At 41.0% G+C, this 23,162-nt stretch overlaps 1 protein-coding gene across 5 annotated transcripts in view; it reads left to right on the plus strand.

Moving 5' to 3' along the window:
• Positions 1 to 23,162, plus strand: part of snx25 (sorting nexin 25) — a 302,483-nt gene that overhangs the window by 216,744 nt on the left and 62,577 nt on the right. For all 5 annotated transcript variants that reach the window (XM_059974381.1, XM_059974379.1, XM_059974382.1 and 2 more), the window contains exons 11-12: positions 11,218 to 11,382; positions 17,083 to 17,214. In XM_059974381.1, the coding sequence (XP_059830364.1) occupies positions 11,218 to 11,382; positions 17,083 to 17,214 (297 nt within the window). The remainder of the gene's footprint in view (positions 1 to 11,217; positions 11,383 to 17,082; positions 17,215 to 23,162) is intronic.

The raw sequence follows: 23,162 nt of genomic DNA on the forward strand, positions 1-23,162 counted from the left end.
CTGATACTTTCCAAGAATTCTGTTATCTCATTCCTTATAAATGCCCATTACATTTTCCCCATAACTAATGTTAGGCTGACTAGTCTTAGTTTCCTGTTTTCTCCCACCTACCTTTTCTGATCTCTGAAGTTGGCTGTTGCCCAAGCAGTGATGATGCATGGAAAGTGTGCTATTAAGTACTTGTTAAGTGAAAGATTAACAATGAGAAAATGTGATGACAATTTACAGAAGGACTTCCTGTGGCTGGTTGTACTTAATGCTCACTTTCAGTAGAAAATCACTATTTAATTTTAAAAAAGTATCGATTTGTTACCAATTCTGAAATTATTCATGAAGTGGCTATTCTGTATGGATCCTGGAGCTAATTAAGGAGAATCTCGTTCAAATTTGCTCTTCAGTTGCTAACTTGATTCACCTTTCCACTGAAGGACAGAATCACATTGACAACAGTGTTAATCTGAGTCAGTTGTCACCATCCCATTTCAGACTCTTTTCAGTTCACAGCTGTGCCCGTTTCCCTTTGCACCTTTTTCAAAGCAGTCACCTTCATGTCAGTATTTATATTTTAGCACAAGCTGTCCAATTATTTACACTCCTCTACCCTTTTGGAGTCCCACAGTTTTTCCCCTTTTCAAGCATTTATCAGGTCCCTATTGAAAGATTTGACAACTTCCATTGTCCATTTGCGCAATACATTTGTAATCAGAATCTACTCAGGGATGGTGTGAGGTGGCAGTGGCTGGGAATCTTCTTGCTGTGTGTCTGAGCCTTGTGTTGATTGCCATGATCTTTTGGTTACTGCTCATCTACCACTGGAAATAGTTTCTCCTTTTCCTGTTAGAGCATCTATCAATCTCCCTTTAATCTCAACTTTAAGAAGTTCACTAAACTGATGGTTTAGTCTCATCAGTTGTTGAATTATTGCATTGTTGGGACCATGTTAACAAATCTTCCCTGCATATTCTTTAAGATAATTTCTAATCTCATCCATTGAAAGAGCTGAAAGTGAAGTCATTTGTTTTACTTTCCCTTTGCTGCTATGTTAGTTGTTGACTGGCATTTGCCCTACCTTTGGGGAGAGCACCTATATAAAAGCCTAATTCAGCAGAAAAATGTATAATTTGATACATTTCTGTAAACAGTATATAACCTAGGACAGCAAAGAAAAATCTAACTTTGGGAAGGGAGAAGAGAATTGCAATCTGAACCATCTTTCGTTACTGACAGCATGCAAATTGAGCAAGCAAATCAATCAAAATCAAATCAAATTAAGTTTAATTATCATCCAAATCATACGTAGATGCATCTGAATGAGGCAGTATTCCTCTGGATCCAAGGTGCCAAACATTCAAAAGTAGCAAGTAACATATTTCAAAATGTCGAGCAAAGAAGCATATTTACTGGGTGGGGGGGGGGGGGTTGGAGAAAATACATACATAGTCCAAGACCCTGAGCGACCATGCCCAGCCATCAATGGCGCAGTCTGGCAGTGTACAGAGGCACGAAGGCCAGCCTGATATTCCACTTGCACACAGGAGGCAGCACCAATGGGAGAGGCCAAGCATGAAATGAGATTTGTATGTCCGTAATTGCATTGCTCTTGAACAGGTGAATACCTGTCAGCAGCAAAATATATTGAACCTGGTGCTACCTGTAATTACTGAAAAAGAGTTAGCCTTGCTGTATGGCAGGCAAAAACAAGCCAATGTCAAAGTAAATTTATTATTGAAATGCATATATGTTAGTGTATTCTTCCTTGAGGTTCCTTTCCTTGCAGGCATTAATAGGAAGAAATACATAGAATTTACGCAAACAAGAAATGTGCTAAAGAAGACAAGAAAAGAAGCAAAGTAGTTGTATGACAGTAAATGATGCCATACGCAGAGTTCATTCACTTACAGCTAGTGCTGCTTTAATTATTAAATGAGGAAAGGTGCCTGCTAATTTCTGATTGCCAGAAGTACCTGTAGTGAAGAATTGTTCGAATAGTCCATTACTTAGTTTAAATTTTTTTTCTTACAGATTTTTATTTTTGAATATCAAAAATAAAGTATTTTGCTTAAATTGAGAGGAGCTACCAATTGGACAAAGTAAACATGAGATTCTGCAGATACTGGAAATCCAGAGTAAGACACACAAAATGTTGGAGGAAGTCAGCAGGTCAGGCAGCATCTATGGAAAAGAATAAACAGTCAAAGTTTCAGGCCAAGAGCTGAAAAGGAAGGGGGAAGATACCAGAATAAAAAGGTGGGGTGAGGGGAAGGAGAACTAGTTCGAAAATGTTAGGTGACACCACTGGGTGGGAAAGGGCTGGAGAAGAAAGAATTGGAGAGAATAGTGGACCAGGGGAGAAAGGGAAGAAGGAGGTGAAATGATAGGCAGGTAGAAGAAAGAGGTAAGAGGCCAGGGTGGGGAACAGAAGAAGAGAAAAGGGGGAGGGAAAAGGTAATATAAAGGGATTTGTCTTGGAATATAAAAGAAGTAGTAGTATACCTGAACCATTAGGTTGGTCAAGCTGAAATTCTAGTTTTTACTGGATTCGTGTAACTTGTAACCAAGATTTGACTTAAGATAAAATGGTCAGGTAATGTATGTTCAGAATATTACCAGGCTTTTAGGTACCAATGTGCTCCAAGAAATTTGAAAGCTCAATTGCCTCAGAAGTCGGTCATTGGAAATGTTTGGGTGGTCCACTAGGAATTGGAGTAGTCAAGCTTTTAGAAGACCAAAAACTCATTTGCTGGGTCACAGGAGAAACATGACTTGAGCATGGAGATTTCTAGTTAATCGCTAAATCACCAAAACAGAAAGCTCATTGGTTCATAAACACAAGAAATTCTATAGATGCTGGAAATCCAGAACAACACACACATAAAATGTTGAAGGTACTTGGTAGCTCAGACAGCATTTATGGAGAGGAATCAATAGTCAATGTTTTGGGGTGAGATCTGTTAAATTGGCAAAGGTGCATTGTTGTTTTAGCAGATCTCATCTGTAATGGCAGAAGGCTGTGAAAAATGTCTTCATCATCTTCAATTAGGGAATGGAAATTGTCTTGTTTGACGATTTTACTGTAAAGTACTTGAATGTGGACAACAAGTAAATATGTACCCAAGAATGCCTGTGATATCTATTGGTCACACTGCACTCTCTATCAGTCCAACCCCCAATCATCACAACTGAAAAGCCTGCTATAGAGTCATAAGGTTCTACAGTACAGAAATTGGCTCTTTGGCTTCCGTATCTATGTTGGTCTTTTTTGCCCATCTACCCTAATCCTATCTTCCTACATTAATGTCTATATCCTTCTATGTCTTGCCTATCTAAATGTTTTGTACAGATAGTGATTTCATCTGACTCCAATACCTACAGTGGCAACAAGTTCCAGATATCAGTCAGTGTGTGTGTGTGTGTATGTGTTGTTTTTGATGTTGCTATACCATCTGTAATAGATTTTGATTGTTACCCTATCTGTACTATTTATAGTTTTATATACGTTTATCAGGTCACCCCCCAGCCTCCTAAGCCCCAGGGAAAGCAAATCCAACCTATCAAAATTCTATTTCTATCCAACTGAAGTCCTCTGATTCAGGCAGCATCCTGGTGAATCTCCTCTGCCATCTCTCTAGCACAATAATATACTTTCTACAGTGTGGCAGCCAAAACTACACACACAACTCCAAGTGCTGTCTAACCAGTGGTTTATACGGATTATTATGAATAGGTGGCACTGGAATGAATAAGGTAGCAGTGATCATTTAAAAAAAAATTGGATAGGTATATGGACAGGAAAGGAATGGAAGGTTATGGGCTCAGTGCAGCTAGGTGGGACAAGGTGAGAGCAAGCATTTGCACGTGCTAGAAGGGCTGAGATGGCCTCCGTGCTATAATTGTTATATGGTTATAACAGATTTGGATTCTGTTTCAAGGAGAGAAGAATAGGTGCCTGACTAGTATTTTAAAATAACATCAGGCTGCTCTGTGGACTAAAGAAGATTCTGATACTGGTAAACTGTTGAGTAAGATTAAGAAATATGAGCCAGAATGTGCCATTTAGCTCTTCGATCTGGCTGGCTCTGTCATTCATCAAGGTAATGGTTGATCTTCTGTTTTCACTATCATTTTCCAGCACGATCCCCTACATTCCTCAATTCCCTTAACATTCAGAGATGTGTTCATCCCTACTTTGAGTAAACTCATTAATTGATCTTTAAGGGTAGAAAGTTGCAAAAGTTCTGGGAGACCGTTTCGATGAACACCTACCAGAGAAAGCAGGATCTCCCAGTGGCCACACATTTTAATTCTACGTCCCATTCCTATTCTGATATGTCTATCCATGACCTCCTCTACTGTCAAGATGAATCCACACTCAGGTTGGAGGAACAACACCTTATATACCGGCTGGGTAGCCTCCAACCTGATGGCATGAACGTTGACTTATCTAACTTCTGTTAATGCCCCTCCTCCCCTGCTTACCCCATCCCTAATTTATTTCTTTTTCCCCACCTCCCCTTTTTGTTCTCTCTCTGCCCTTCACTCTGCCTGTTCTCCATCTCCCTCTGGTACTCCCCTCCCCCTTTCTTTCTCCCTAGGCCTCCCGTCCCATGATCCTTTTTCTCCTGTTGCCCTGTATCCCTTTTGCCAATCACCTTTCCAGCTCATAGCTTCACCCCCCCCCCCCCGGTCTTTTCCTATCATTTCGCAATACCCCCTCCCTCTCCTACTTTCAAATTTCTTACTATCTTTTCTTTCAGTTAGTCCTGATGAAGGGTCTGGGCCCGAAATGTTGACAGTGCTTCTTCCTATAGATGCTGCTTGGCCTGCTGTGTTCCACCAACATTTTGTGTGTGTTCCTAGCATCTATGCTGTCAAGCTCTGTAAGATTTTCTGTGATGGCGAATAAAGGCCAAGTCTGTTTAAACTGATCTCAAGACAGTCTGCCATTTAAGACAATAAGATATTGGAGCAGAAGCCCATGAGGTCTGCTCTGCCATTCATTCGTGGGCTGATCCAATTCTGCCAGTCATTCCCACTCCCCTACCTTCTCCCCATACCCTTTGATACCCTGTCTAGTCAAGAGCCTATCTATCTCTGCCTTAAGTACACCCAGTGACTTGGCCTCCACAGCTGCTCGTGGCAACAAATTCCTCAGATTTACTACCCTCTGACTAAAGTAATTTCTCCACATCTCTGTTCTCAATGGATGTCCTTCAATCCTGAAGTTGTACCCTCTTGTCCTAGACTCCACTACCATGGGAAATAACTTTGCCATATCTAATCTGTTCAGGCCTTTTAACATTTGGAATGTTTCTATGAGATCCCCCCCTCATTCTCCTGAACTCCGGGGAATACAGTCCAAGAGCTGCCAGACGTTCCTCATATGGTAATACTTTCATTCCTGGAATCATCCTCGTGAATCTTCTCTGAACCCTCTACAATATTAGTATATCCTTTCTAAAATAAGGAGCCCAAAACTGTACACAGTACTCCAAGTGTGGTCTCACGAGTGCCTTATGAAGCTTTAACATCACATCCCTGCTCTTATATCCTGTCCCTCTAGAAATGAATGCCAACATTGAATTTGCCTTCTTCACCACCGACTCAACCTGGAGGTTAACCCTTAGGGTATCTTGCACAAAGACTCGCAAGTCCCTTTGCGTCTCTGCATTTGAATTGTCTACCCATCTAAATAGTAGTCTGCCTATTTATTTCTTCCACCAAAGTGCATGATCATACACTTTCCAACATTTTATTTAATTTGCCACTTCTTTGCCCATTCTCCTAAACTATCTTAAGTCTCTCTGCAGGCTCTCTGTTTCCTCAACACTACCTGCTCCTCCACCTATCTTTGGTATCATTGGCAAACTTAGCCACAAATCCATTAATCCCATAGTCCAAATCATTGACATATATTGTAAAAAGCAGCAGTCTCAACACCAACCCCTGTGGAACTCCACTGGTAACTGGCAGTCAGCCAGAATGGGAACCGTTTATTCCCACTCTCTGTTTTCTGCCAATCAGCCAATGCTCCATCCATGCTAGTAACTTCTCTGTAAATTCCATGGACTCTTATCTTGCTAAGCAGCCTCATGTGTGGCGCCTTGTCAACGGTCTTCTGAAGATCCAAATACACCACATCTACTCCATCTTCTTTGTCTACCCTGCTTGTAATTTCCTCAAAAAATTGCAGTAGGTTTGTCAGACAGGTTTTTCTTTCAGGAAACCATGCTGGCTTTGGCCTATCTTGTCATGTGCCTCCAGGTATTCCGTAATCTCATCCCTAACAATGGATTCCAACAACATCCCAACCACTGATGTCAGGCTAACTCAGGGGTGGGCAAACTTTTTGACCTGTGGGCCATAAAGGGTTCTAAAATTTGACAGGTGGGCCGGACCAGGAGCAGATGGACGGAGTGTTTTGGTAATACACCTCATAAGAGAAAATAAAATATCATGGGATATGTAGAAAACATGTGCTTTAATTTCAATTGAAAATGAACAAATGCATTACAACAAAATGTCTGTCTTTGAAGTCCCATGGTATTTAGCAATTTATTGAAATGACTTTTAAAACACTGAAAATTAAATGAATAAAATGCAGCTTTTTTTTTTAATAGTAACAGTTATTATTTTAAAGCACTGAAAATTCTGTTATCCTTCAAGATGTTATCATCATCATTCTCCTCCTGACTGTCTTTATTTCAAAAACGGTAGGAGATGCAGGTCTACTTGTCCTGCTCCTTCTTATTCAATTGTCCCCTGTGCCAAAACTCAACAACGACCAGCCAGTATGCGGAGCGCGTTATTTGATCTGGAGCGCATTTTTTATTTTGAGAATGTATGTGCACCTGCGCGCTACTCATGTCCATCACTTAACAGGAATGACATGTAACATGTAAGGCTTATTGAAAAAAATATTTTCAAATGCATTTTTTACATAACACAACAAAGAAACTTACTTTTAATTTCAGTGGGAACAGTGTTGTTGGTCTCCCTTTTTAGCCAGCACATCAAAGTCTGGATTTAGTTTTGTTGTGGCGATTCTCAGGATGGATCTGAGGTGTTGGTCAGTTAACTTGGATCTGTGGCTGGCTTTGTTGATGTTCATGACGCTGAATGCCTGTTCACACAAATAGGTCGAGCCGAACAAAGAGAAAAGCGCAAATGTGGAGTAATACGCTGCACCTCAACAAAGGTCAATGTATATAGATTGCGTCATCTATTGGGAAAACGCCAGAATTGCGGGGAACAAACGTTAACAAGGTTTATTAATATAATTTCATCAAGTTCTGCGGGCCGGATTAAAAAGCTTAACGGGCCGCATATGGCCCGCGGGCCGTGGTTTGCCCATGCCTGAGCTAACAGGTCTATAGTTCGCTTTCTGCTGCCTCCCACTCCTCTTAAATAACAAAGTAACATTTGCAATTTTCCAGTCATTCACTACAATGCCAGAATCTGTTGATTCTTAGAAGATCATTGTTTGGGCCTCCGAAGTCTCTCCAGCTACATCCTTCAGAACTTGAGGGTGCATTCCATCAGGTCCAGGAGATTTATCCACCCTCAGACCATTAAGCTTCCTGAACACCTTCTCAGTCGTAGTTTTCACTGCACATACTTCACTTCCCTGACACTCTTGAATGTCCGGTATACTGCAGATATCTTCCACTGTGAAGACTGTTGCAAAATACGCATTCAGTTCCTCTGCCCTCTCTGCGTTTCTCATTACAATATCTTCAGTGTCATTTTCTATTGGTCCTATATCTACCCTCGACTCTATTTTAACCTTTATATACTTAAAAAAGCTTTTAGTATCTTCTTTGATATTAGTCACCAGCTTCCTCTCATATTTCATCTTTTCCTTCCTAATGACCTTCTTAGTTTCCTTTTGCAAATTTTTAAAAGCTTTAAAAGATTTGTGGAACCAGTCTCATGTATTTTCCTGGCATTCCCTTCAAGTAAGCAGACCAAAACTATGCACAGTGGTTCAAGTGCAATCTCAGCGTGGGTGTATATAATCAGTCTGGATGCACAGGTGTGTCATTGCATAGAGAAAGTGTCAGCTTAGAAACTTGGTCAGAACATTTAAAAACAGCAGCAAATAAATAAGTTGTTAATAAGGAAGGAAAAATTAGAGTACCAGATAAAGCTAGCCAGAAATATAAAAACTAGAACAACAGATAATCTGCTGGAGGAACTCCATGAGTAAAGTAGCATCTATGAGGGAAAAGCGATTGTCAACAATCCAGGTTGAAACCCCATGTCAGGATTAATCTTGGCCTGAAAGAAGGTTGCTTCAGATTCCTGCATCTTCAGTCCCTTGTGTCCCTATAAAAACTGTAAGGCTTTTCTGTAGATATTTAAGAAAGAAAAGAGGTAACAAAATGTGTATTTGGCCTGCTGAAATTGAACCTAGGGAATTAATAATGGAAAACCAAGAAATGGCATCTGAATGAAACATATATTGTATCAGTCTTCATAGTAGGGGATACAAGCAATGTTACAAAAATTGCCATGTCAGTAATTTGGAGGGAAGAACATAACAATCATCAAGGAAGTAATACTAAGTAAAATGTTACTGTAGGCCTGTGTTGCTTCCTGTGTTGGCTTGATTTTTCAAATATTTCTCAGCTTCACAAAAGCTTCCATTAGATCAGAAAATAACAAATGTAACATCTTGATTCAAAAACAACAGGAAACAAAGCAAGAAACTACAGGCCAAGTTAGCATTATATCTGAATTTTTTTTAAGGGTTTGAAGCTATTAATGATATAATGATGACATTCTGTAATTAATGAGTAATAGCCATCACAAAGTTTACATGGTTTTATGAAAGGGAAGTTCTGTTTTATGAACTTACTGGAATTCTTTGAAGAAGTAAAATGTGGCATGGATAGATAGGGTTAGGAACTATAATCAAACTTCCAGGAAGTACGTATTTGATAATTGGGTGCCATGGTAGTCTAGTGGATAGCACGATGCTATAACGGCTTGGGCCGTCGGAGTTCAGTTCCGGCGTCATCTGTAAGGAATCTCTGTGGACATTCTCCTTGTGGAATGCATGGGGTTTCCCTGGGCACTCCAATTTTCTCCTGCAGTCCAAAGACGTACCAAGTAGGTGAATTAGTTATTGCAAGTTGTCCCCTGTTTATGTTAGGGATAAGTCAGTTTTGTTGGAAGTTGCTGGGGCAGCATAGATCGAAGGGCCAAAAGGTCTTATTCCATTCTGTATCGCTAAATAAATAGACATGTAACATATCAGAAGCTATTGAGGAAAACAAAAATAAGTGCTGTAAATTGGCTGTCTACCAAGAAATAAAATAGGAATAGGACTTGATGGAGGGCCTCAGCCTGAAATCTTGACTGTTTATTCTCATCCATAGATGCTGCCTGACCTGCTGAGCTCCTTGTTGTGTGCATTGTGTGTTTTGGTCTAAATTTCCCGCATCTGCGGTACCTTTTTTGTCGATCTTTTCAATTGCCAAGATGTAAAGAATGCTGTGGTGCAGGAATCAGTGTTTTTTTTATATAATGGATGTTGTGCTATAGGAATGGTTGCTAAATTTGCTGATGAAACAATGATAGTTAAGAATGTGTTGTGATGAGGACATAGTCTGCAAAGGACTTGTAGTAGGTTAAGAGAGGGCAAAGGTCAAGCAATGTGAGAAGATAATAGCGTTTTCCATTTTCCAAAAATAATAAAAAAGCATATTATCTAAAAAGTGAGAGATTGCACCATGGCAAGAGCTAGGTGTCCTGGCGCATGGTTTGCAAAAATCTAGTATAAGTATAAGAAGTAATTAGGAAAAACTAATAGGATGTTCTTTTTTTATTGTGAGGGAATAAAAAGCAGGCGATTATGCCTCAGTTATATGGGGGCATTGTTGAGATTAGATCTGAATTGCTGTCTATTGTATTGGTCTCCTATACAAAGACATATGGTATTGCATTGGAAGTAGTTCTCTAAAGCTTACCGCACCAATATCTGGAATGGGAAAGTTGTCATGTGTGAAAAATATTGGAAAGACAACTGCTCCATCCACTGGAGTTTTGAAGAGTAAAGCTTTGTTCCTGTGTGGTCTTTCTGGTGAGGAAGTAGATTCAGGAAGATTTCTCTTGCAAGAGGATCTAGAACTTGTAGTCATTATTTAAAAATAAGGGGTTATCCATTTAAGATGTGGTGAAACAAAAAACTTCAAGGGGCCATATCAGCAGTGTTTGATTACTTTTAAGGCTAAAGCAGATAGATAGATACCTGAGAAACAAGGGGCGAAAGGTTGCTAGGAATAAAGAATGGAAGTTAAGATCAGATCATCTATGGTCTTATTAAATGGTGGAGTAAACTCAGGGGGCTTATTGGCTTTACCATCCTAATTTGTATGTTAGTTTGATAGACAGGCAAATGAAATGATTACTTGAACAAGGTGAGGAAATATGTCTTTGGTCACTTGAAAGATATTCACCTTTTAAGTTCTGAAATGAGATTGACCTCTGTTTCTTCCTCTTCAGATACTACATCATGATATGCAAATTTCTATCATTTTCTGCCTTAAATTTATGTTTCCAGTCCCTGCAATATTTTGATTTTACAATGTAAACTTAGTGGACCGATTAAGCTATTTTATCTTGTAACTGCTATATATTTCTAAAGAATGTAATTACAGAATTTCAATTTCAGAAAGAATTAATACCTTCAAGAAAGTTGGTAAGAATAATCTACAAGAGAGAAGAATTTTCTTTTGTTTTCAAACCAATTTCTTCTTTTTCCAATCATCTTCCATTAGGAAGTCAGCGAATGATTCTAAGTCAACTTTCTGGAATCAGCCATTTCTTAAGGAGTTCTTTAAAGCCTCTATCAGTGCAAATGCACACTGCTACTTTCTTACTGACATAGTTTGTAGAAAATATAATTTTGTGATATGACTTTTTGAGGCATTAGAGCATGTGACGTCATAAGGCAGAGAAATTCCAGTGATTTATGGTTCCATCTATTTCAACCCTGTCTTCTGCCATTTTATTATGGTATTTGTCTATGTCTCAGAATATTCAGCTGCAGAATGATGTTTGGTAGTGAGTTTCACAGTTAAGGTATAAAATTGCTGTATAGAATCAAAACTTGGTACTTGTGTAAAACATCCTGATGTTCTCATTAAGTAATGACCAAAAGAATTGACTATCTGGTTTGCTACACTTAGCTAACTGCCAGCTCTTTTCTTCCAGCACCAGGTGTGTGAGAGTGGAGAGGAAATCCTGGATGAGGGGAGCAATGGCATTAACGAGCAGGCTAACTATGCTGTGAACAAATTGCGACAGCTAAATGAGAAACTTGAATACAAGAGACAAGCTCTCGGCTCCATCCAGAATTCACCAAAACCTGACAGAAAGGTATGATATTTCCGTTTTGTGAAACACACCAGAATTGATTGAGGTTTGATGCCAAGCATAAAGCGCAGAGCAATGCCGCCATAACCCACAACTCAAAAGCAACAAACAGTTTACAAGACTGTAGTGCAAACAGCCATGAGAAATCAACAATTGGTGGAATGCGCAAACATCAATAATCAGACTTCCATAAATGTGAACATATGAACAGGTTATGAACAGAACAAGGAGAGCTGCATAACGGATGTTGTGCAGGGACAGCTCGGGTGTTATACCTGAGTGAGATTTGTTGAGAAGTTAGATAGCTACAGATTCAGTCTTCAGAGATTCAGTCCAGTTTGTATTGCATCAGAAATCCAGTTAATTAGGTAAAATATTTTAAGTTGGTATAAACAAGTCATTATAATTACGCTACCTTATCGAATCGCTCAGCATTTTCCATCCATAGACCTGCCAAGGATTAACCATTTCATTTTAAAGATAGACATTTTATTGCTGTGAATCTTGAAGATGATTTTCACAATTAATATTGCATTTCATGATTGCCATTTTAAAAAAATCTATAACTATCATTTAAAATAACCAGTTAACACTGCAAAATCTAGCCAAAGATTCAAATAAAGATCATTGACATTAACTCTTAACACAGTCTTTGCCTCTCATTTATGTTCTTTCACCTGCTGGTTATTTCTTAGTTTTTATTTTGGTTTTCCTGCACCTGGGTTATTTTGCTTTTCTCAGCCAAAAGTGATTCATTCTGTGTTTAAAAATTTTGTAAAGCAGAGAAAACATGGCTTCAATATCAGGACAAATTGGGCATATTGCAACATGTGACTCAAAGAAGTTGAGGCATTCACATGAGTTAAATTAAAACAAGTATACAAAATTAAAATCAATTGAATTTCAGAATGAGGAAATTGTGCTCCATTCATTTAGTATTAGTACAGTATATCAAGGCCAGAGGGATTATTTTTAATTATTATGGCTTGCAGTGCAGTTTAAATCATTTACATTTCATTACATGAAAAGAAAGGTTAATGTAAATTTATTAATTCCATGTGTCATAGAACATAACAGCACAGTGCAGGTCCTTTGGCCCATGATGTTATGCCAACCCAACATTACCTTTGGAAAAAAGTATCGAAGGCATACCTTGTGGAAGAACAGTGAACAGTGTCCCAGTATAACAGAAAACACATATAGCCCACCTTCAACACACAGAAAATGCTGGTGGAACACAGCAGGCCAGGCAGCATCTGTAAGGAGAAGCACTGTCGACGTTTCGTGCCGAGACCCACCTTTCCTGTCACCCTGGTCTCGCCTATCATTTGTTAGCTTGTACTCCTCCCCTCACCTCTCCCCTCACCTCTCCCCTCCTCCCCAACCTTCTTGTTATTTATTTCCCTCCATAGATTTTGCCTAACCTGCTTAGTTCCTTTGGCATTTTTTGTGTTTTGCTCAAGATTTTCAGCATCGCAGAATTTCTTGTGTACTTCAGAAGTAGATTTCCTCCACTTGCTCATGCAGCACAGAAGCAGTCTTTGGGCTGAACCACGCATAACCTGCAAACACCCATTTAAACTCATCCTACACTACACTAACACCATTGCTGTCCCCATGTTCCCATCAACCCCCTTGTAAATCCTACAACTTACCCACGTGCAAGGGACAATTTGCCATGACCAATTAACTTAGCACGTCTTTGGGATTTGGAAGGAAAACGGCTCCTGGAGGAGACCCATATGATTGCGGGAGGAATGTGCTAACTCCACACATACTGTGTGGAAGTCACTCAGAGACCATATAGGTACAAACTCTTTATTCCAAGCACCTGAGGCATATGTAAGGCTCCTTTTCATTGACTACAGCTCTGCCTTTAATACCATCATTCCAAATAAACTGATTCCTAAGATCCGGAACCTGGGTCTCAGCACTCAGATCTGCAGCTGGATCTTCAGCTTCCTCACAGACAGGACCCAGGCTGTAAAAATAGGGGACAAATTCTCCTCTACAATCACTCTGAGCACCGGTGCCCACAAGGCTGTGTACTCAGCCCCCTGCTGTGCTCACTGTACACCCATGATTGTGTAGCCAAGTTTCCATCGAACTCAATATCTAAGTTTGCTGATGACACCACAATTGTAGGCCGTATCTTAGGTAATGATGAGTCTAAGTATAGAGAGGAAATTAAGAACCTGGTGGATTGGTGCGAAGACAATAACCTATCCCTTAACGTCAGCAAGACGAAGGAATTGGTTGTTGATTTCAGAAGGAGTAGCGGACCACACCACCCCATCTACATCAGTGGTGCGCAGGTGGAACAGGTCAAAAGCTTTAAGTTCCTTGGGGTGAATGTCACAAATGACCTGACTTGGTCTAACCAAGCAGAGTCCACTGCCAGAAGGCCCACCAGCACCTTTACTTCCTGAGAAAGCTGAAGAAATTTGGCCTGTCCCCTAAAACCCTCACTAATTTTTATAGACGCACAGTAGAAAGCATTCTTCTCGGGTGCATCACAACCTGGTATGGAAGTTGTCCAGTTCAAGACTGGAAGAAGCTGCAGAAGTTAGTGAACATAGCCCGGCACATTACACAAACCAATCTTCTGTCCTTGGACTCACTTTACACCACACGCTGTCAGAGCAGTGCTGCCAGGATAATCAAGGACACAACCCACCCGGCCAACACACTTTTTGTCCCTCTTCCCTCAGGGAGAAGGTTCAGGAGCTTGAAGATTCGTACAGATTTGGGAACAGCTTCTTTCCAACTGTGATAAGAATGCTGAATGGATCCTGACCCGGATCTGGGCCGTACCTTCCAAATATCCAGACCTGACTTGAAATACCTTACTTTCCCTTTTTTATTTTCTAATTATGATTTATAATTTATATTTTTATTATATTTACTTCAATTTGTACTTCAGGGAGCGCGAAGCGCAGAATTCAGTATCACTGTGATGATTGTACGCTCTAGTATCAATTGTTTGGTGACAATTAAGTAAAGTTAGTCACTCAAACAGGAACAGTCTATGATTGTTCCTTCCCAATCCATTAACTAACTAACAATGCCCCTCACACCACAGATATATTTGTCCAGATACCCCCCACACAAGACAGGCTGGAGTCAAAGTTATTTACTACATGCCAGCCCTGAAAGAGAAATTACAAAATACAGTCAGCCCTCCTTATCCGTGTGGGATTGGTTCGGGGACCCCCGTGGATACCAAAAAACATGGATGCTCAAGTCGATGGGCTTTAGGACCCGGCAGAGCTCCAGACCTTATTTAACCTGTCTCAGTGCAGTGGACTTTAGGACCCGGCGGAGTGCTGGACCCACCGCCCGCAGTGTTTCTGTTCTGGAAAACGATCACGATTGAAAATACAGTGGAAATAATAAAGCAGTCGGAAAGAGGTGAAATGCCATCAGTCATTGGAAAAGTGTTAGGCTACAGTCAGTCAACGATCGGAACAATTTTAAAGGATAAAGTGAGAATAATAGAGCATGTGAAATGCCCTGCCCCGATGGAAGCTGCAATTATTACGAAACAGTGCAGTGGTTCTGAAGTGTTTTATATGCACAGAAAGGTAAAATATATACTATATACTAAGACAAACGTTTGACTAACTAACGCTGTACCTGTTCTGACTTGGAGAACTTACGTTTTTTTTCAATTCCCGATCCGCGGTAACCTGTGCACATCCTCCCATATACTTTAAATCATCTCTAAATTACTTGGAATACCTAATACAATGTAAATGCTATGTAAATAATTGTTATACTGTATTGTTTAGGGAATAATGACAAGAAAAAAAATCTGTACATGCTCAAATAACAAGCGCTGGAGAGAGAACTTAAGGGTTTTCCTGATCTGCAGTTGGTTGAATCTGCACATGCAGAACCCGCGGATAAGAAGAGCCAACTGTAGTTGTGATGGCTTACACACACAGAACAGACTGAAGCTGTCCCATCTCTATGCATGACTATACAAGGAGATAAGCATTTTAAAACCCCAGCTGACTACTTTCAAGAGGAAATAGCGCTGTAACAAAATTCGCACGTCTGTTGGTCATCAAGGTTTCTCGCAGATAAAAACAGGCTGCTATGATTAATGACTGTGTTAACCTTTTACATACTTTTATCAACTGCACTGGAGGTCAAGATTGAAACCAGATCATTGGAACAAGTAGTCAGCAGTCTTGATGGGGATCACACTGCTGCCTGCATCAGAGAGGCTTCAATGTGTGAAGGCCCTGTGTAGTCTAACAGTGAGTGATTGTCTTAGTCACTTGTGATCACAAGACTCTGTTGGACATTGGCAATGTGGAATGCTGCAAGTCTGATTTACTGTTTTAATGGTGGTCCACATGGGAGCTCTGTGGGCTTGGTGAAAGCAAGGACTAGGCCTCAAAATGCGGAGTTGCCTGTTTGCAGCCTGCAGGAGAGAGACGCTGGAGTTGGCGCACTGCACCAGAGGCGGTGTGGGGTAGTGTCCATGTTGTAGTTGGTGCTGTTGTCCAGTACTCAGTTGGCAAAGGTCAAGCTGTATTGTGTTCAACTGCAGACTGCTGCAACATTCATGAACTTGGGAACTTGAGACTATTTTTGTTGTGCGTGACTATTTTACTACTGTCTTATAAGACCATTAGATATTGGAGCAGAATTAAGTCATTTAACCCATCGAATTTGCTTTGCCATTCTATCATGGCTGATCCATTTTCCCTCTCAGCCCCAATCTTCTGCCTTCCCCCTATATCCCTTCATTACCTGACTAATCAAGAATCTATCAATCTCTGTCTTAAACCCAAGCAAGGTTTGAACTCTGAAGTAGTTTATAATAAGTGAGGCAGGGTCTTGATTTCTGCAACAGCTCCCAGCATTTACTCAAGTTATGTATTGATTTCTTACTGTGCATTATGCCACTGATGCTTCAGGCTGCATTGAAGGCACTCCATCTCTCGTGCTGTTCAGAGCTTCCTTCTTTCATCATGTCAGTACCTTCCTCTTAGTTTTCACTCGTATCAGCCATGCAAGTTCCAGGTAGAGACTCAGGTATACCGTCGCACTCCCACGTAGAAGGATTATTCACTGCTGTTTCCGTACCAGCTGTGATTAGCCTTGAGCTGAACCTTCCAACCTGGGGGACTGGTGGACCATTCTTAGTCTGGCCTTTACCCTTTGACCTGTTTGGCATGGGTGAACCTAATCAAAGCATAAAGCCCTGACTCCAGCCAGCAAAGCACTCCAGGTTATTGAGAGACGCAAATCTCCAAACCATGACAAGGCTGTATTCCTCTTGGAAGACAGTTTTATGTAGTGTCAGTATTAATGAATTCTACATACAAGTGATTCAAGTTTGTCACAGGTGGCCTCAGAGATGTTTATCCACAGTAGGAGATGGATGATAAAGAAAATTATGGACCCATTCATCAGATGAACTAGAGATGAAACTACCATACTTTCCATACATTAATCTGCTAATGTTCTGCAGAATATTGCACATTGATTGCCTGGAGTTAGTATGTATTGATCTCTGCTTACCTGAAAAGTTAAGTTTCACCTTATATTATTGTGCAAAGAAAATGGAAAACAGACATAATTGGAAATTGTTATACAATGCAATTTGCAGCTTAGTTCTTGTACTTCAGCTGGTAAAATATTTTAGATACAAGATTTCAATGTTGTTAATATCTCTATCTCATTTAGATTGTCACAAAGCTGAAGGATGAGATTGCAACAATGGAGAAAGAACATAATGACCTGCAGCAGCACATTGCCCGTACAGACTGGTGGTGTGAAAATCTTGGTCAGTGGAAAGCCGTTATCAGCAGCAGTGAGGTATGTTTATCTGAAGTATCCTCAGGACTGCACATCCATCCCACTGTTTCTGACTTATTTCCCTGTATTTGCCCACCAATTTAGGGAGGTGGCAGAAGAAAGCAGTTATGTTGTTTAGGTCTGTTTGTATTTTATTGGTCATTCTTCTATATAAAATTAGCCGTTGCCTTAATGCAATGCTCTTTGTATGGGAAAAGTAGTCACACCAACTGCCTTTGTGTGGCACCTGTGAAGACCACATGGTACATGAGATGTGGAGCAACTTGCTTAACTAACTGTACTTAGCTCTGCTGGGCAAGCTGTTCAGATTGACTGTGGTCAGCGCTTGCAGGCAAATGTTACTGGAATATCAAATTTAAATTCTAGAGCAGTACTCCCATTACTGAAGTGCAATGCTTGGCATTTGGCTCACTTTGAATAGAAGGAGGGTGAAATGAAATTTATGGTCTATGCCAGTTCATAATTAATGACAGTGAAATGCATTAATAACTCTATCAGAAATGTTAAAGTAAACTGATTTGTTATTTTGCAGTAAAAGTACACACTTCAGCTCAAGTTTCTAAAGTTTGCAAGCTCTGATCCAAGTGGTATAGGTGTGAAATGAACTATGCAGCACTATACAGTGATAAGCTCAATGAGGGGGAGAGCTGAGATGGCAAAAATCTCCCCATCCTGGCCATTCAGCATTACTTTTTTAACCCTGTTCTACATCAATGCACAGTGTAATGATCTGATATGTATGAATCATATGTAAACTGAACCTTTTACAGTATCTCGGCACACGTGAAGACATTAAACTATTCCCAATTCTAATTCCGCATACAGCATGAATCAAAGGTGCTTTGGATTGCCTTGGGTTGTAGAAGTAATGTTTCTGTCAGTAATTTTAGCATTCAAGTGCAAGAATATTCTAATTTCAGTTTGAGTTTGCAAATTAGTTTTTTTACACACATGACCTAAATGCAAAGAGGCTTGTTTACAACGTAAATGGAACCTGAACTCAGATGAGCTTTTTTAGGGTGAATGAATCATTTGGTATGTCAAACACAATTCAATGACTGTATTAGCCTTTTAATGGACATTTGTAGGTAAATTGATGATTACATTTAATTGAGGAATGTGATTCTAAACAACTTCTGCAACCCAAAGCTCCTTTGATTCATGCTGTATGCTGAATTAGAATTGGAAATAGTCTAATATTTTCACATGTGCTGAGATACAGCAAAAGGTTTGTTTTGCATACGATTTGTACATATCAGATTATTATATTGTGCATTGATGTAGAACAGCATTAAAAATAACAATGCAAAATGGCAAGGATGAGGAGAGCTTTGCCATCACAGCCCTCCCCATCATTGAGCACATTACTGTATAGTACTGCATAGTTCACTGTATATCTTTGCCACTAGGATCAGAGCTTGTACAAAGTAGATAAATAATGAACTACACATCTGTCATAATATATATATGTACTTCGATTTTCCAAAGGCTCATTATGATGCCACAGGAAGGATATTAATTATCTGAAACAAGCTGGGAAATGCTGGTATAATCTAGATTGAATCCCCAAAGCCCCGGCCCAGAAGAGTCAGAGAATCAGGATTCCTGTGTGTCCAGGAACAGGAATGTGATGTTGGACGTGTCAGGTAGTCGTCTAGTGGAACACATGCTTTAGTGCCCAGTCAATGCCAGTGCTCAGGTAGATCTAGTACTGGACAGCAAAGTTCAACCATTTCAGTGGAGACTAATGGCTGCAAGAGACAGGGCTGTATGTAAGTTACATTGAATAGCTTGTTTAATCTTTTTTTTAACTGTTTAATTTTTAAACTATCACACATAAAATGCAGGAGGAACTCAGCAGGTTAGGCAGTGTCTATGGAAATTAATAAGCAGTTGGTGTTTTGGGCTGAGGCCCTTCTTCAGGACTGGAAAGGAAGGGGGAAGAGGACAGAATAAAAAGGTGGGTGGGGGGGGAAGGGGATAGGTGAAGCCAGGTGAGCAGGGCAGGTAAAGGGCTGGAGAGGGGAAATCCGATAGGAGAGGAGAGTGGATTATAGAGGAAAAGGAAGGAGGAGGGGGTGATAGGCAGGTGAGGAGAGATAAGAGGCCAGAGTGGGGAATAGAAGAGGAGCAGAGGCAGAGGGAATTTTTATTTACCAGAAGGAGAAATCAATATTTATGTCATCAGGTTGGAGGCTACCCAGATGGAATATAAGGTGTTGCTTCTCCAGCTTGGGGTGGCCTCATCATGGCAGAAAAGGAGGCCGTGGACCGACATGCCAGAATGGGAATTGGAATTGAAATAACAATGTTTGGTCACCAGGAAGTTCTGCTTTCAGCTGATGGAGCAGAGGTGCTTGACAAAGAAAGCAGTCCCCTCATATTACGAAGGGTCTCACCAATGTAGAAGAGGCCATTCCAGGAGCACCGGACACAATGAGATCTGCAGGTGAAGTGTTGCCTCAGCTGGAAGGACTGTTTGGCATCTTAAATGGAGGTGAGGGAGGAAGTGGATAGTCAGCTGTAGCACTTGGGCTGCATATAGGGTAAAGTATCAGGAGAGATGAATGGACAGAGGACTCACAGAGGGGGCATTCCTTGCGGAAAGTGGAGAGAAGTGGGGGAGGTAAAGGTGTGTTTGTTGGTAGGATCCCTTTTGAGATGGCAGAGGTTGCAGAGGATGATGTGTTGGGTGTGGAGGCTTATGGGGTGATGGGTAAAGACAAGATGAATATCACTGGGTAAGGCAGCAGGAAGATGAGCTGAACGGGGATGTTTGGGAAATGGAGGAGATTTGGGTGAGTGCAGCAGCAGTAGGTGTATCCATTACTTTTTGTAGGACTTTCCATTTGAGGGTATTGGTGCTTCCATACCAGACTGTGACGCAGCCAGTGAATATACCCTCCAGTCCACACCTATAGAAATTTGTCAATGATTTGGATGTCGTACCGAATCTTGACAAACTTCTAAGGAAGCAGAGGCACTACTATGCTTCAAAATTGCACTCACATGCTGGTCCTGGGGCAGGTCCTCTGAAATGATAACACAGAAGAATTTAAAGTTGCTGACCATCGCCACCTCTGATCCTCTGATGAGGACAGGCTCATGGGCCTCTGGTTTCCTTCTCCTGAAGTCAATAATCAACTCCTTGGTCTTACTGACATTGAGTAGGAGGTTGTTATTGTGGCACCACTCAGCCAGATTTTCAAATTCCTTTCTACATGCTGATTTGTCACCACCTTTCACTCCATCTACAACAGTGGTGTCATCAACAAATATGGCGTTGGAGCTGTGCTTAGCTTCACAGTAATAAGTGTAGAGCAAGGGGCTAAGCACACAGCCATGTGTGTGCACCTGTGCTGATGGAGGTTGTGGAGGAGATGTTGTTGTCCATCCAAACTGACTGAGATCTGCAAGTGAGGAAATTGAGAATCCAATTGCACATGGGTGTATTGAAACCAAGGTCATGAAGCTTATTGAATAGCTTTCACGGGATAATGCTATTGAATATTGAACTGTAGTCGATAAAGAATATCCTGATGTATGCACCTTTGCTGTCCAGGGTTAAGTGAAGAGCCAATGAAATGGCATTTACTGTGGGCCTTTTGCTCCAGTAGGCAAATTGGAGCAGGTCCAAGTCACTTCTCAGGTAGGAGTTGATACGTTTCATCACATCCTCTCAAAACACTTCATCACTGTGAACGCTGCTGGATGATGGTCATTGAGGCAGGTTACCACGATCTTCTTGGGCACTGGTATAATTGAAGCCTGCTTGAGGCAGGTGGATACCTCAGACTGCTGAAGCAAGAGTGTGAACACTCCATCCAGTTGATAAACACAGGTTTTTAATACTTGACCAGGTATGCAGTCTGAGCTGGATGCACATCAGCCTCAGAGACTGAAATCACGGGAATCATTGTGGGCTGTGGAAGTCTGTGATGGTTGCTCCAAGTTTTGATGGTCAAAACGAGCATGGAAGGCATTGAGCTCATCTGGAAGTGAAGCCCTGTTGTCACCTCTGTTGTTTGATTTCATTTTATAAGAAATGATAGCATTCAAACCCTGCCATAACTGTCGAGCATTTTTGAGCGTAGAAGGCATTGAGCTAATTGTTTAGAAAGAAACCCTGTTGTCATCTATGTCCCTTGCTTTAACTGTATAAGAGGTGATAGTATTCAAGCCCTGTCGCAACTGTTGAGCATCCTCTGTCTAGTGTGGAATTGCCACTTTGCCCATAAGATGGCTTTCCGGGCATCGTACCTGGACCTCTTTTAGCTTTCTTGGTCACCAGACTTGGATGCCTCTGATCTGGGCCTCAGTCAATTGCAGATTTCTTGGTTCATTCAGGGCTTCTCATTGGGGAAGACTCTGAATTATTTTGTGGGGACACACTCATCTACAATGGTTTTGATAAAGTCCACGACAACCATGGTGCATTCATTCTGATCCACAGATGAGTCCTTGAACATGATCCAGTCCACCGACTTGAAGCGATCTCATAGCCGCTCTTCTGCCTCCTGCGACTACCTCTTTGTTTTCCTAATTTCTGGAGCTTAGTTCTTTAGCCTCTGCCTGTATGCAGGGAGGAAGACAGCCAAATGATCGGAATTACCGCATGCAGTGAGGCATGGAACAGCAAGCATTTCTATCTTAGTATAACAATGGTCCAGTGTGTTGGGACTTCTGGTGATTATATGCTGACAGTAATTGGGCAGGGTTTTCTTCAAACAAGCCTGGTCAAAGTCCTCGATTATGATTTGAAATGCATCGGGATGGACTGTTTTTTGTTTGGAAATGGCATCATGCAGTATCATAAGCACTTGATTGTAGTCAGCCACTAGTGCTATATATGAACTGCAGTCGTGATTATGGAATACTCCTCTGAAGGTAAACAGAATGGACGGCATTTGGCAGATAATTCAGGGGAGAACACAAGTTCGATAAAACCGCCACATTGAAGGAACATCGAGAGTGTATTATGAAACACACACCTTTACCTTGTGTCTTTTTCAAACCAGCAGTTTGGTCTATTCTGTAAATTGAGAAGCCTTCAGGTCTGATCATTGTATCTGGCTTGCTGGAAGAAAGCCCCAACTCACTCAAACACAGAACACGACAATCTCTCATTCCCCTCCAATACATCAATCTTGCCCTCAGGTATTCAATTTTATAGAATATAGAATAGTACAGCACATTACAGGCCCTTCAGCCCACAATGTTGTGCCAACCCTCAAATCCTGCCTCCCATATAACCCCCCACCTTAAATTCCTCCATATACCTGTCTAATAGTCTCTTAAACTTCACTAGTGTATCTGCCTCCACCACTGACTCAGGCAATGCATTCCACGCACCAACCACTCTCTGAGTGAAAAACCTTCCTCTAATATCCCCCTTGAACTTCCCTCCCCTTACCTTTGTTCTCCAGTGACTGCATTTTTGATAACAAGATGCTGGTAGAGGGTGCATCATCCCTCTGTGTTTCAGCCTGGCTTGGAATGCCCCCACCAACCCCCTCCCCACCTCGCATCCGCCGATGGTGATGAACCTTCGTCTGCTTAAAGGAGCCATACCTTCTTGGTCTGCTGAGTCCTTCGGTCCTTGTGAAATCTGTAGTTCATTAAGCTGATTTAAAAGTACATTGCTTAAAGGGAATTTACATGCTGCAGTTTGCAGAGAGAGTAATTCAAATAAAGAATTTAGAAGTATTGTGCGTAGTCTGCAGAGTCACTGTGGTTCATTGGTGCCATCTAGCCAGGAGATTTTGCTTGTGGTACAGTGTGAATTCCCAGCTGAATGTTAGGTTTCCAGGAGGATTCCACTGGCAAAGGGGCAGATGTGGCCTTTTCGGTCCTCAGTGTTTTCTTTGAAATAACTAATCATGGAATACGTGTAGATAAACAAATAGTTCTTGTGTGCCAAATTATCAGGAAATATCATATTAAACCAT

Source organism: Hypanus sabinus, chromosome 7 (genome assembly GCF_030144855.1).
Source record: "Hypanus sabinus isolate sHypSab1 chromosome 7, sHypSab1.hap1, whole genome shotgun sequence".
NCBI classification, from domain to species: domain Eukaryota; kingdom Metazoa; phylum Chordata; class Chondrichthyes; order Myliobatiformes; family Dasyatidae; genus Hypanus; species Hypanus sabinus.